The sequence below is a fragment of the Diachasmimorpha longicaudata genome, chromosome 17 (genome assembly GCF_034640455.1).
Source record: "Diachasmimorpha longicaudata isolate KC_UGA_2023 chromosome 17, iyDiaLong2, whole genome shotgun sequence".
Classification (NCBI taxonomy): domain Eukaryota; kingdom Metazoa; phylum Arthropoda; class Insecta; order Hymenoptera; family Braconidae; genus Diachasmimorpha; species Diachasmimorpha longicaudata.
The window spans coordinates 3,747,669-3,762,953 of record NC_087241.1 but is presented as its reverse complement, the minus strand read 5'-3'; the positions used below and the strand labels follow the sequence as shown (position 1 = coordinate 3,762,953).

Sequence of the window (15,285 nt, the reverse complement as noted above, 5' to 3'; positions counted from 1 at the left end):
CATCGTGAATCATCGATTAAAATTCGCACACACGAGGACGTGGAAGATGAACCGAACCTCCCAAAATTTCCTACCCCCATCCTGGCGTATTTTCCGGGGGTGAATTGATCGCAAACGTATGTGGATTATTCCCCAATATCTATTTATACGTATTAAGGTTATATCCAACCTAAAACTACTTTTCTCTACAGCAATTGTCATAACCGCGAGAATGTAGACAAAGGCGGCTTTAAACTTCGGTTATACTCCACCTCCCGAGGTGTGGGCTATTACACGGATCTCATCAACTCGGTCATGGACGTATATAGCAAATAAGAGTTCTTCCAGAGTTACTTTTTATTCACAACTTTTCATGAATCAGAGAATTGGAAATAAAAGCACTTGTTTATAATTGAATGGTAAAAAAAAACAATTTGCTTAACATGAGAATTATGGATTCCGTAGTTACGTTTTTCCATTTTTCCTCTTATTCTCAACATTTAATTGTATACAACTCAATCCTATGATTAGTTACTCACCGAGGGGAGGGAAACACGGGGAAACGGATAAGAGGGGAGGGGGGGGTGAAGGGAACGAATAATTTGCCCTCCATCCTGCTGACATGAGTTTCGTGGAAACTTTTTTTTTTTTCCACGGCTGTTTTCCCTCTGCTGTTTCGTTTTCTCTCTTTATTTTAAGGAGCACTTTTCGCTCTTTTTATTCACCGGGCGATGCTAGTGCACCAGCTGCATGGAACGACGTTCCTCGGAAAATTGATGGACATCTAGATCGATTGGAGAACAGACAGAATTTTAATTTGATATTGAGGGAATCGAAGGGAGTAACGCCTCATTAGAAATATTTTTTAATTAAGAAGAATTAATCAGTATTATTATTTTATTTATTGATTTATCATTTTTTTAAATTGATAATTTTTTTGTATTAAAGAAATGGCAATGAAAAATAATTTAATATAATGTAATGTGATATTATTCATGATGTGATTCATGATTCTGATTCTCTTCGAAATTGAAGGGAACTAAAGGAAATTGAAATGTGTTATGAATATTTTTTTTAGTCTGAGACGGTCGAGGGATTGACGGCTGTAATGGTAAGATTACATTAGTAATGACGTGAAGGATAGCAGTCAGTGATTGCGATGGAATAAGGGAGAAGCGTGACCAGTCTAGGGTGGAAGCTACAATGTTAGCAATTTTACAAAGCGTTCATGCACTTCTAGGCTTTCCTTGAATATTTATGATAAGTTGTCTAGAGAAATATTGAAGTCTTTTTCCAACTTGTGGGTATTTTTAAGTGGAATTCTGATGATTTTCTTCAGCGAATAAGAACCCGGTGAGAGAAAAATATATCTGACAGGGACTATTCCAGGAAAAAAATCATGTTCTTGATAAAGGAGATAGAAATATCATTAAATTATAGCATATGGTCTTATTGTTTATAGAATAAGCCCTGAGAAACTCGTACTATTTACAAGTTTTTAAAAATAAAATAAAAATGAATTTAAAATTCAATTTCAATTCAATTTTTTTGTCTTTTTAATTTAATTGTTTTCGCGTCTATTAGTCTCAGTAAATAAATAAATTTTAGGGAGTTAATAAATGAATAACTAAATGAATTGATAAAGGGAGTCGTGCCCCACATAAATATATCGTCAGAATGAAAGGAAATTCAATGAAAAAATAATTTGTAATTATCAAAAAAATAGTAGCAATTACATTTTATTATGGAATTGAAATTGTTCATATGTTCGTACAGAAATCCACCGGGACATACATACGGGCATTCGTAGGAACAAGCAAACACCTGTCGTTACCCAGAGAGTGGAACTCGTCCGTGACTAATCCGCACCAATTCCACGTAACCTATTCCCTCGCTCCTCATCATCCACAGCCCTTAGACTGTAGGCATGATCAACCGGGTTATCCTGGGTGTTGCACAGGTTACACTGTCATCGGTGAAAATCGATAATGCGCGTGCTATACACGCGTAAACGACCTACTAACGGGCCTACTCCCCGATATCATCGTCGAGATCACGTTCCATTTCACTTGAATTCAGACCATCAAATTTCAAAGGAACAATATCAGGGAACCGGGTCTTCAACTTTGAGTGGAATGTTGGTGCGAATTAATAAAACAATCGAGTGGCGATCGAAATGATCAATAAATCATCAGCGTATTTTCAAAAAGGTATGAGCCAATCCGTTATTAATGCGTGATGATTTCGTACCGCGAGTTAATGACCCATTTTATATTTTTATTCGATACAATTAAACAAAAATTAAACATAATTTAAGTCTCAGGCGAAGAGGTTAGCGCAGCCCTGGTACAGTGACGCCACCGCAAGGTGGCGTCGCACCAAGAAATAACTCGTCATCAGCTTCTTCGCGAACACTTCCCCCTCGATGATTTGTCTTAAATTATGTTAATAATATTACACACAAAAATTTGTGGAATTATTCAACACAGGGTGCACCAAAAATCTTTTGAAATAAAATTTCCCAGATTTTTTTATTTAAAAAAATATTGTAAACACTTGTAATAATTTGCTTGATCCTTTCTTTGATTTCGCGATTACTGACTTTGCGACAATATACTGGAAATGTAATTTTTATTCCACCGCGTTGCAACAAAAGGGGCAGACATTCGATAGCGCAACCGACCCTCAAATAATATCTAGCGATTTCGGCGTCATCTCGTCCGGTTGGATTTTAACTGAAGTATTCTGTTTATGTCTGGCCTGGAGGACTTTAACCATCTCGTTTGGCCAATACTTTTACCCACTGGCGATTGGAGACCCACTGAAGGGGAGTGGGCTTCAACCAGAACCTACCCCAAATGTCCCCGTTAGGCTTTTGCACAGTTGTGCCGATTCTCGGGCCACGAATTTGCACTTCCGCGTCAATACTTTCCCCGGTCTCTCTTCGTCATCATCCGGCCCCTAACCTTCCCCACCCTGGAAACGTGGCGAGCAACTCTGCGTAACAATAATCCGGGTGAACCCGGTACAGACCCGTCAAGAAATTTTTCTCGAGCGTCCGAAAAGTCAAACTTTAACTCCCGAAATTTCGATCACTTGTTCTTTCCCTTAAAAATTACGATTTTCAAAGGTCATTTGCCAAAAATGACAGGTGCGTGAAATTGAGTCATATCTACATAAACCGAAAAGATTTTGATTGGTCAATGACCCGCGTGAAGTTACTCGATAAAAAAACGCGGGTTTTTCAAACTTTGCTGATGCAGTCAGACTCATTTATTTATTTTTTTTCGCGAAGTGCGTAAAATTATGTAAAATCAGCTCACAACATTTCGCTTTTTCCGTCAGTCTATCACTCACTTTTATCAGGAGTCATAAATGTATGAAATTTAATACATGCGAAACGTAAATGAGGAAAATGAGGCATCCTACGACTAAACGAGATGATGGATCAGCGCACGCCGACTTTGGTAAAATAAGAATGACAGAAATAGTCGAATTAACGACTATCAAGTCTCCATTATTTTCACCCGTGATTCAACGAAACAAAATTTATTAGCCCATTAGCCAGTGGCAAGATTGTCCCAAGAGGCTGTAAACAGCCGTTTTCATAACGGTGAGCTTCAATTACTTACCACAAAAATCCGAGAAATTTTAATTTTCATTAAATAAAAAACCCTGAATGCACTGAATTACATGAAGATGGAAAAAACAAGCGGTCATTATAACGCAATTCGTCGAAACCGTTATGAATTCACACAGCCAGTGATTATGATTCTCGTTATGTCTTTTAAATTGGCAGAATGGTGCGATTAATGTCAATAAAAATAGCGAAAAGACTCGTGAAAAAAAAAAAGAAGTGATGATGTCCCAGTCAAAATTTCATTTGACAGTTTGTCCTTTCACTCTTTATGTTTTGGTAAATTTTTGCCGTGAAAAATTGATGCAGAAGAGTGGCTGGAAAATGGAGGATAAAAAAGCCCGGAAAAAAATGAAAAATGAAAGAGCACGTAGTGGGCACGTAGTGGCCGAAAAACTGGTGACCATGACACGTATTCCAGGCGATGGCCTCGCAAATTTTTCATTCTCTTTCTCTCTCTCTCTCTCTGTCTGTCTCCCTCACTTGCTCTTTCTTTTTTTGTCAGCCGGTACTGCGCTCACTGCATTCGTGCTGTTGCACTTGCATGTATACGTGTATGAGCCTGCACTTTCGGCTGCTCGGACCCGAGTGCGATATACACTAAGGTCATTGACGCGGTACACTTTTTATCGTTAAATATAGACTGACATGCGCTTCACCGGACCCCAGTTATTCGACCACTTTGTTACTGCGATGAATATTTTTTCGGTTATTTATTGTGGTTTCGCCTGTTTTTTACGAGTATCGTTGGCATTATTTTCCGTTTCTTTTCCGGGGATGTGATCCTCTGATTTTTACTACCTACTTTTTTGAAAATTAAAATTATGCGGATGAAGTATTGGGCCTCATCACTCACAAACAACTCTTTCTATCATTACAAATATCAGATGATTAACTCATGAATTTTTCCCAGAACTCAGCAACTTTATTGCTCCGACGAAGATCATTTTTTCCTTCTTTGCCCTCCCCATTCCCCGCAAAACATAATCCTCCATATTTCGCAATTGCCCCCCTCCATGGGCCGACAATTTTCCAAATTTGGGGATTTTTTTTTTCTCGGCGCTCACAGACCCTGAAATTCGTTGCCTTTTTTGGTCGTCGAGGCATTTGCAGAAGTTTTAGATAAAAAATAAGTATTCAACGGGGGGAGTGTTGTGTCGAGGGGGCCGGGGGGTGGGAGAGGAGGAGGGAAGCGTTGAATCCCGCGACCATGGCTCGACTCATATTCGGTGAGTGACCTGCACCTCTCTCGTATGTCTCAACGACTACCAACCAACCCAAACATTTATGTCTCTACTGTCCAACCTGAAAATATCGTACCTTACATGGCGTGTCATATGTACTTGATGGGGATGGGGGGTGAGGTGGAGGACAGGGGGGTTGGCACTGGGTGCGCGGAGGGGCAAGGGAAAGGGGGACCTCGTGTGCGGATATACGCGACCCTCCTCAACGTCGACGTCGCGTCTCGTGCATATATACAACGACCGCCGAATGTAGAAATCGATCGTTTGTACGACACACCGAGACCAGATTCTCCCGTGGGACACCGCAGGCTAGTGAAGAAAATGCGACAAGTTGAAAAAAAAAAATTAATCGCGAGAAGAAAATAAGTGGGCGAAGGGGGGATTTGCATTTTGCTGAGAGCCGCTCACATTGAAAAATGGGGATGGGGGTGGGGTGGAGGACAGGGGGTTCGGCAATGATCTTCTGAAGTTCTTCAGAAGAATCGCCAAAAGATCTCTCAGATGATCCAAAAATATTTCACAGTCAAATCAGCTCTTTCTCAACTTTTCCCGAATTTTTCTGGATTTTTTTACTTTCAAATTTTAATTTAATAACTCACATTAATTTCAAGATCTAAAGAGACGAATAAGTATTCTCCTATAACTTAAATCCCCAAGTTTTACATGTTATTAGTCTCCCTCAGATAGATGACCCATAAGTAAAAGTGATGTCATGAGTTTGAGGTACGCAGATATTCGATTTAATTAATTTAATCCATTAATTTGATTAATCAATTTACTTTAATTAATTAATTTTATTTTAAGTTGTTACGAGACCATCGCCGAAAGGCCTTCAGACAAAACGCGCAGACATTTCAATTGAAAGAGATATTTTCTCTCCTCAATACTCACAAAAAATATCATAAATCACGTATTCCTACCAAAAATAATGTTTTTCTCCCCGTTTACAACCGAATATCGGTGATTCCGTGGAACCACAATACCCGAAGAGTTAACCCAGGGGTAGGTGGTGTGACGTTGGACCTGGTGCATGTATGCGAATGGTTTTACGTTCGCGGTTGCGCCGCCGCGGTAGTGTACCAACGTTAAATTATGCATCGTGCATATTTTCCGGTCTGTTTGGTGGGTCTCAAAGCCTAACCGGTATATAAAACCCGGGGCGTCACGCGTACCGGGTGACTCGGAAGAAGGGACACTCAGTGGTGGCAAAATAATATTATTATAATCGACGGATGAGAGAGAAAAATAATATAGGTGGAGTACATGAGCCATCTATGCCCCATGCGAAAGCCACTGACGTTAAAACCACCCTCCGTCCCTCCCACCCCGCCACACCAACCCCTGCGCCGTTGAGAGTAAAGCGAGTTTGAAGGAGATGAAGCGCGTATCACTTGACAACGTCCACGCTAGCCCCTGCTCCATATACATGGACAATTACCACGGGAATTCTCTTCGTATGTGATAGGAGACTCGTTCAATCTTCAATATGTTGCTGTGGTGTGGGGTGAAAAATTTTTATGTCACGGGACAAAAATAGATGAAGATGATGGAAATAATGGAGCAAGTTGTATTGAGGTGGATACATCATACTTACGTCAGTTGATAGGTACCTTTGAACTTAAAAATTATTAGCAGGGGTGAAAGGAAAGTTTTCACTTCAGTGATCGTGAGATGAGAGTTATGGGATCGAGATGATTATTGTGGATTTGAAAGGTTTTTTTTTTTGGAAAAATGGGGAAGATTGAAGGGAGGAGTTCATTAGGGAACATTCAGGAAATTTTAATCTTCAGGATTTTGTTTCTTTTTAACTGAATTTTAATTCATTTTTCGGGTAATGAAAGGTGGAATACAGCTCCTGTTTTGCTCCACTGACACCTCAGGAGATGGAGAAAATAATTTTATATAATTGGAGATTAAATGACGAATTATTGAGGGAAATTTTTAATTTTATTATTTGTATATCGTTTCGTGTCAGGTAATTTTTTTTTGTGTCAATGGAAGGTGACACACATCTCCTAGTTACCTCAAATCAAATAACTAATTAATTATTAAAATTTGAAAATTCCTGTCTTTTTTAAATTGTCCCAACTAATGCCCTCAAAGTTGACCCAAAAGATCTCGCTGCAACATCTCGAAACATTATCCTTCAAATCGAGTTATTCAGATTGAAGAGATTTATCGACTCCCCGTGAGTAGATTGTTCCCCTCGGAATAATTAAGGGCACGGAAAAAACCAGAAAAAAAAACCTTTTGCATCATCTAATATGCATTACAAAAACCTGACGATGAAATTGTCACGCTCGAGTCGTACTCCTTTCCACAAGTACATTGAGGCAGAAAAAACCTCTAAAATGAAAAAGAAAAATAGCATGAAAAAACCGAGAATAGGAGAGAGGCAAAAAAAAATTCACAGAGACGCGAGAGAGTCGGTTCACAGGCCGACGAGTTTAGTAACCGCTTTTACCGAGTTTCCGGGGTGCGTGAGCCCGCCACTTATGAAAACCGTCGCGCCTAGCCGGCCGCAAAGCTTCAAGTTATACCCAGCCCACTTACTAGCAAATATTATACTGCCTTTTTTCTACATTTAAGCAAATCTACTCATTTTTTAGGTACCTGTTCGTATTATCATAATAAAATGCAACTAATAAGGCGTAAATCTCACCAAGAGAAATGCTGTCACCGAAATCACCCCTCCACAAAAGCCCTTAGGGTACCCTTAGGGTCAAGAATTATTTAGGGTAAACCATTTTTCCATACGAGGTTTGCATTTTGAGCCAAATAATCTGCGTGATATTATAATTTTTTTTGTTTAGAAATTGAGGTTGAAATAAATTGTTGAGACTTGGTTCGCCCATCGCTCTGCATTACTCGGTCTGATTCAACTCTTTTTAATATTACTTCATGTTTCAGGTGTGTTACGCGAGAGTGCACTCGACACGGTGGATTATGGAGCCTCTTCAATTATTTATTAACGGGCACGTGCAAATCCAGAGGCTGATCAACATAAATACATTTTCCGAATTTGTGCAGGGAGAAAAATTTCAACGATTAGCATCAGAATTTTTTCTACGCATTATTATTGGAGTCCTAAAGATGGGAAACCGGTGACGAAGTGAGTTGTATTCATTTTTTTAAACTGCAATATTTTTTTATATTTATTCGACAAGAAGAGAAATTTGTTTCGGCCATGAAAAAAAAATATATATGTACACAATTATATAATCCGCATATACACATATTGCGAGTTGATTTTTCATGGTTTAAAGGTTATGATTAATCGCCACGCCCTCTTGCGGTGGCGTCTGCGTACTAAGACGAACAAAATTATATTAAATCGAATGGGGTAAAATGAACAGATGCAACGGGTAGTTTTATTGACTCGTCAGCAGAGAAAAATTGTTTGAAAACGTTTTTAAACATTTTAAGGGAAAAAAATGTTCTGCTAGGGAAAAAAAAGATGGGGTGAAAAAGTTTACATTTTCTTAATTGCACTCGCATGATTTGGAGCACAGCATAACCGCAATCCGGGATGTTCCCATTAAATTTTCATGCGAAGCAACCGCGTACCCAGTATACCCCGTTTATTCATCGCAACGCCAACCCTCTTTTCCCGTCTGATCCCTCCCGTTTCTCGTACATCGAACCCCGTAATTAGTAATACTTATATGCAGTGTATGATACCACCGGTACCCTCTACACACCACCTAGGAAACTCAAACTCCCTTGGTAAAGAGAGAAGGTTCATAACACTCTTGATTCTCGCTCGACTATTCGATCGTGTGTCTAACTTGATATTCATGGACATTATATACTCAGTGATGATAATTATGGCCAATTATGAGACTTGGCGTGGGGTCAAAGACCACATTGACACCCTCGGCAGAGCGAATTTATATTTTGCCAATGCTTTGTGCCAATAATTTACGATTCTGGATGGCATGTGGGCAATTTCACTAGCGATGTGGAAAAAGCGATGAGTCGACTCATTTCTGAGTCGAGATTTTGAACGATAATTCCTAATCTAACAGAGATAGCAATTTTTTTGTTGATGTACTTATTATAGGTCTCAAGTGGCTGCACAAAAAAGGTGATAATAAAAAATTCGCTATCTAGTCTAGATTCGAAGATATTCTTCAGGAATCTCTCGATTAAAATCGGATGAGAAACTAAAATATACGGGTTCACATTACGAGTGAATTTTCAAATTGTAACCTTTTCCCTCTGTAACAGCCGATGTAAAATTGATCGAACACGAAGTTCTGAAAATCAACTCAAACATCTGGTGAAATTATCCAACGATCTCTAAAATTTCCCCACAATTTTCCTCACTCGATTAGCACGAACTAATCTCCCATAATCAACCGCAGTGAAACCAAAGTTACAAAGTTACATCTCAACCCTATCGCACAACTCACTGACTATCGTGATAGGGCTGGTCCATTCAAAGGAATGACTATGATCCCGTTTTCGAAATAAATCTCACGGCATCAGAGGGGTATTGCAGCTAGAAATTTCCACGTTTGCTATTAGTGAGGAATTGCTCGATTCCACAGATATTTCATTGAACTTGAGAAAATGGAAAATTGTTCTTGACTCGACTGTAATAGAGTTATTTGCACATGACTTCCTCCTAACGCGCTTAAAAATAAATCTATAATATATATTCACAAATATTTATTCTGATTGATAACATCTTGTCAACATTTTCTCCCTACAAATGAACTATTTAATTTTAAATTCCCATAAACCATTAATCAAAAATTAATTTTTCTATTTATACCCAAACACCTTAAACTAAAAACCACCCAAAACAAGAAACTCTTTTCCCCATCGACCTAAATCCCCTCCAACAACCATCACCTCAGCTACCAAAATTTCCTCCCCTTCCCGCACCTCATCTGCCCCATCCCCCTAAAGAAGCACATTCACCCCAGAACTCCATCTCCATTAAATTCCGCCTCACGCACATTCGATTCGAGTTCTCATCATCGAGTTCTTGAAAAAACCCTTCCCCCCAGTAAACTTCCGCCATTGATAACTGGACGCAACCCCACAGGGTACAGCCAATGGATCAAATAAAGACATTCGTGTTTTACCCCATTTTTCTATCGATATTGAACTTCTATCCTATCCAGCCCTAAAAACTAACCTACCCCAGGCTTCATAAAGCGGACGGGGGCTCAACCCAGTGTATGTTTGTGAAAAAAAAACGGGTGAGGCAGAGGGGGGGAGGGGAGGGGTGCGCGCCACTGAAAGAGGAAGAGGGAGTGAAAGGTTAAAAAGGGGGAGTTTTTAAATGTGTTTGTGTATACAAACGAGAGCGCCAGGGCCGTAGAATGAAGAAAACGAGTGGGAAAGGGAGAAAAGGCGAAAGCGTGTGACGGGGGAGGGACGGTAAGGGGGAAGGCAGGGGGGGGGGAGAAGCCACCCTAACTGCGGTCATTGACCCTACGCACACAGTCGTCAGTCCAGCCTGAGAGAGTCCGCCCTTCAGGACCGACGAGCCGCACATTTACTTTGCCATCTTGCGATTAAAGCATTAAATTTTACCAAATCATTCAAATATTTATTTATTAATTTATGGTATTTTTAAAAATTGTTTATCACGCTGGGAAACATTGGCAGGTGATTTACTCGCTAATGGCCGCATTAATGACGCTATCTAATGTAGCATTTCACTCGTCTCTTTCAAGTATGCTGGATGGAGATTGAATTACTTTCGCTCAGATTTACCCCTTACGTGTACGTCTGTCTACTCCGATGACCCCATCCATTCCCCTCGTCACCCTGAAAAAAAGAAAATTTCTCATGCCTGGTTTGGAATTCATTCACGCGGGCAAATATTACCCGCAGACATTCTTCCGGGTTCTTTGCCCTCTGAAGATGATTTTTCTCTTATTTTTTTTCAGTTTAAATGAAAAAAATAAGGGGATGATTTCACAAACGAAAAGGAATTTTCCTAACTGATTATTTTGTTAATTAGTTGATTCGGGGATCGCGTCTGAAGGTTCCTTGTTTTGCTTATGTTTTACTATTTTAAGTTACGATTTTTATGTTATTTTTCTTCTCCTTTTTCATTCAATTAAAGCTCAATCTACATTTGACCTTTTGACCTTAAAAAGTATAAAAATAAAATATTCAAATTTCCAAAATTAGAAACAAAAATCAACTGACGTTCATTCCACACTTTTTCATCGTTGAAGTCAGTCAAGTCAGCAAGCTACAGTCTGCATATCGCAAAAAATAATGACACAGAAAAGTGAAAAGGAAAAATTTGGTGATTACAGGTTGAAATGTTGAGAAAAAACAATTTATACGAGGCAGGTGGGCAAGGAGTGGCGCGATTAAATTCATGCGCGCGTACAACGCAACCCACCCTAAATTTGCGTGTCTCGAGGACATGGGTTAGTACACGTACACTAGCCACTGACGAGGGGAAGGGGAGTGAAAAAAAAAGCAGAGAAAGTGAGTGAAAACCGTCGACCTGGGTGCGACGGTTTCGTCTCAACGCCCCTGTCAGCCCTGAAAAAAAACCTTAGTGGATATTGGGAGAGTCTGACCTACCCCATGAAACGCGTGATTTATGTATATCAAGTGGCGAAAACTTCCCCTTTTCATGCACGAGCTCGTCAAATTTTTACACATTTTTACTTTAAATGGACGCAATCGCGCTCGCAGTCCAGACGCTTTTCCGCAGTTTTTTTTTAATTTGAGGGGGGGAGGGAAAAATTATATATTGGGGTAGCGTACATCGGAGGGGGGTGAATCATTGGACAGGTGTATCCGAAGTATTAATTATCATCAGAATAGCCGATGGTAATGAACTCCAACTTTCAACTTTAACAATTCCACTTGAAGAAAGTGGGAAAGCTCTCCCCTACTGCCATATTATACTCATCGTGTCGATTATATACATATTATTGAAGTGCTCAGGGGTCGCGGTGGAGTTTTATGCTGACGGAGATGATGAGTCTGTTGGAAATCATTCGTATCGTCGTTCAATGCTACCCAATTGATTTTCCCTTCGCTGAGGAATAAAATGATAAAAAAAAATTTCTCGAGCTGAAAAAATTGAGAATAAATAATTTAATAATAAAAATCCTGCAGTCGTAGGTTTATTAAACCATTAAACTTTTCACTCCGAGCAATAACTATCTGACTTAATTGTTTGTTGAAAAAAAATTACTGGTCTCAGGTAAATAAATCTACGACTTGAGAATTTTTTTTTCTATCAACTTCTCAGCACAATTTACCCTCCACAATGCAGCAGTTGTAATCATCCCTTGCACATTGCCCACAAGTTTTCCTGATTGCCATTTTGTTTCAGATAATATTTCCCGCCGCAAGTTACATTAAACAGAAAAAGCCGTCTGACACAGAGGCCGTCAGCAAAGGAGAAACACTGACAGGCGTTCAAAGGCGCTTTTACTAGGAGTCGCGTTTCTCTACACACACATCAAGTTGGGGACTCCGATGTTGCTCAGCTACTTGAGAAATAATTCAAAAACTTGTGTTTTCTCGGCCACGTGCAATTCTATGGAAGAAAAAGTAGCGAGAAATGGATGAAAGACCTTCGCTAGCTACAAAAATCGATGGAAAAAGTAACTATCCGTTTTTGTTTGCATATTTCTTCGCCAATTATTCTTACAATATCGCATAGATCACGCACAGATGGGAAAATTGAGGAGTAATTATTAACTTCTTGGGAACAATTAAGTTCTTGTGCTTTTTCGGCTGTTGAAATGAGGTATATTTTTTAATTGCAAAACCGATAATAACGGGAACGGAATTTCGCTCATAAAAATTTATTTACTTAATTTCAATCAATTATTCTTGGGGCTGACTTTATAAATTTCTTAGAGTTCAAACAAATGGTCTGATTATTCCAATCTACGGCCCAGAATTAATTCATCCCCTGATTTTCCTAGAAAAATATTTTCCACTGAACATTTTTAAAGAAATAATATTTATTTTGATGCAAATGCATGATTTCACTGGATAGACCCATTTATCACAGGTTTGTGAGCCATTTGTGATGTCGTCGGTCAGCACGAATGTACAAAAACGGGGTTAACTCACCCCTCCCCACTGCCCCCATCGAATTTCCTTTTCCCCTACTTTCTCCCGACCCTCCATTATCTTCGACTGCGTCCTAGGGCTGGTCCCAAGGTGCGTGCACAGGGTACGATTTTAAATAGCTGTACAGCCCTCGTGAAGTCGAATATTTAATTAACCTGGGAAATTTGATTCTCACCGAAGAATAACATAACAAAGTTCAAAGAACTCTTGTTTTTAATAATTCAGAATTGCTGTTATACGACTGCTGGATTGCAATCTTGCATGCGGTTATCAGCCGACCACTGGCCTCGGCTCGATACCTGGCATGCAACCCATGTCACCTGAATTTGGACATCGTCGACTCGCCTGTTCGTTAATCATAAAGTGGTGACGATTTTTTAATGAAAAAAGTTATTTATTAATAGGTATTTTCAACGTGAGTAATTTCGCGAATTTTTGAAAATACATAATTGAAGTTTATCGGAAATTCCACGAAATTCCGAGTAATTTTTAATGTTAGAATGATGGTGTGGTATTGGTCTTGCGGTGAGAAGTTTCAGAATTTATGAAATTAAAATTGAAAGAATTCCTCAAGACAAAACCTCCGATAAGGTATTTCTTTTCTCTCTACATACTTCCTTAAATATGAATTAACTCGAGAAGAATTTACCGGATTGGTTCATCCATTTAACAAAATAATTAAAAAATGACCCATTAACTGGGATATTTTCAATTGCAACTGCGTCAATTATGAATTTTTCTCAAAAATCTCTCTTCACGCAGCATCAATGAACCCCCTCCCACCCCCAACCGCCGAAAAATCCATCTAAAATACCCCGAGCCCCAATCATCCCCAGCCCCTCAGTCCCCTCCTCCCCGCCCATCACAGGGGTGATTTTTTCCCCCACAAAAAAAAAAACCACCTACCTCAATCCTTTTTGCGTGCCGGGTTGCCAAGTAATTACCTTTCCGTATTGATCACCATCAGATGAATTTCACCTTTGCGTACGAAATGAAAGCACCTCCTCTTGAGCGAAAAAAAAATTGGATAAAGTGGGTGGCTGGGCATTGTAAAATTAGTCACACCCATTCACGTCAAGTGTCCTCTCTCCCGTATACATGTCGAAGTGCCATCGACCCGTGCCTCCGAACCTTGTCAAGAGGGGGTACCCTCCCCCTTGCTCCACCCCGCGGGGGTGGGCGAGAGGTGGATGAGGACAGGGTTGTCGCAATGAACGAATAGACAAAAAAAGAAGTGCAAGAAAGACTCGAAAAAAGAACGCGAAAAAAATAAATACTGAAAGAAAAAAAAAAAAATAACCCACCCTGCGATGAGAGAAGCCATTCGACGCACCCCCTTCTGGTTCTACTCATTCCTCGGATGCAACCGAGTAGAGGACCAGCTTTTACGAGTGTCCCAATGAAATTGATCGACCACCCCCGTACCCCATCCCCATCAACCGAAAGCCTCTTGACGATACTACCACTCTTTTCCGTTCTTCGGGTACATAACCGAGAGCGGCCGTGTCGATTCATTCGGTGGAGAAGAAGGTGCAGGTGACAGTGCGAGAGGAGAGGCAAATGGATGAAAATAAAAAGATTGGATAGAGGAGAGGAAAATAACCGAAAGGGAGTGACTGAGATGCACAAAGTGATGGTGGAATGGGAGATGTGCAAGGAGGGTGAAACAGAGAGAGAGAGAGAGAGAGAGAGAAAGAGAGAAAGAGGTGGATTGGGATTGGGGGAGAGGGTGGTTGGGCTACAGAAAATGGGAAGCTCATTCCACTTTGGTAGAAAATTCATCCCTTAAGAAAATACAGGCAATAACCCTCCTTCTACCACCTGATGAGACTCGAAGGAAGAGATAGAGGAATGGAGGGAATGAGATGGGTGTAAGAGGAGTAAAGGGCGACAGTAAAGACGCTGCGTAGGAGGCGTCGGTAGTTTGAAGTAAAGACGCAGAGGGAATTGGTGGAAAAGAGAGTTGGTCTAGCTCAGTGAGGAAGGGGGGAGGGGGTGGAGGAAAAGTGGAGTTTTGTTGAGAAGAGGGACAGAGGGATGAGAGAGTACGAGAAGAAAAGATTGAAACGATGAGGGACGAAGGGAGCGGAGGGGGTGGGAGGAAGACGAGGAGGAGGAGAGGGTGGGAAAAGCACAGAGTGCAAGGGGGAAAGAACGAGGCGAATATATATGGGTGGGCGTGTGACGGTCTCGGGAAAAGAAGCGAGAAGGTTAAGGGGTGAGGATGAGGAGGAAGGGTAGCAAGGGGACAAGGGGGTTGGGTGGGTTAAAGGTAGCGGGCCAGAGCCTCACTTTATTTTTATGCAGTTATTGATCTTCGTGGAAGCCGCTCGGAGGTAGCCCGTT

The 15,285-nt window shown here is 40.4% G+C and overlaps 1 protein-coding gene across 4 annotated transcripts in view; it reads left to right on the top strand.

Annotated features, from left to right (window-relative positions):
• LOC135170491 (uncharacterized) overlaps positions 1–14,993 on the top strand; it is a 67,168-nt gene extending 52,175 nt beyond the window's left edge. Inside the window, exons 2-4 of one of the 4 annotated variants that reach the window (XM_064136344.1) lie at positions 7,771–7,972; positions 12,188–12,461; positions 13,165–14,993. In XM_064136344.1, coding sequence (XP_063992414.1) covers positions 7,771–7,858 — 88 coding nt within the window. In that variant the 3' untranslated portion in view covers positions 7,859–7,972; positions 12,188–12,461; positions 13,165–14,993. The remainder of the gene's footprint in view (positions 1–7,770; positions 7,973–12,187; positions 12,462–13,164) is intronic. The other 3 variants (XM_064136345.1, XM_064136347.1, XM_064136346.1) reach the window with 3 other exon arrangements.
• Positions 14,994–15,285: the final 292 nt, after the last annotated feature.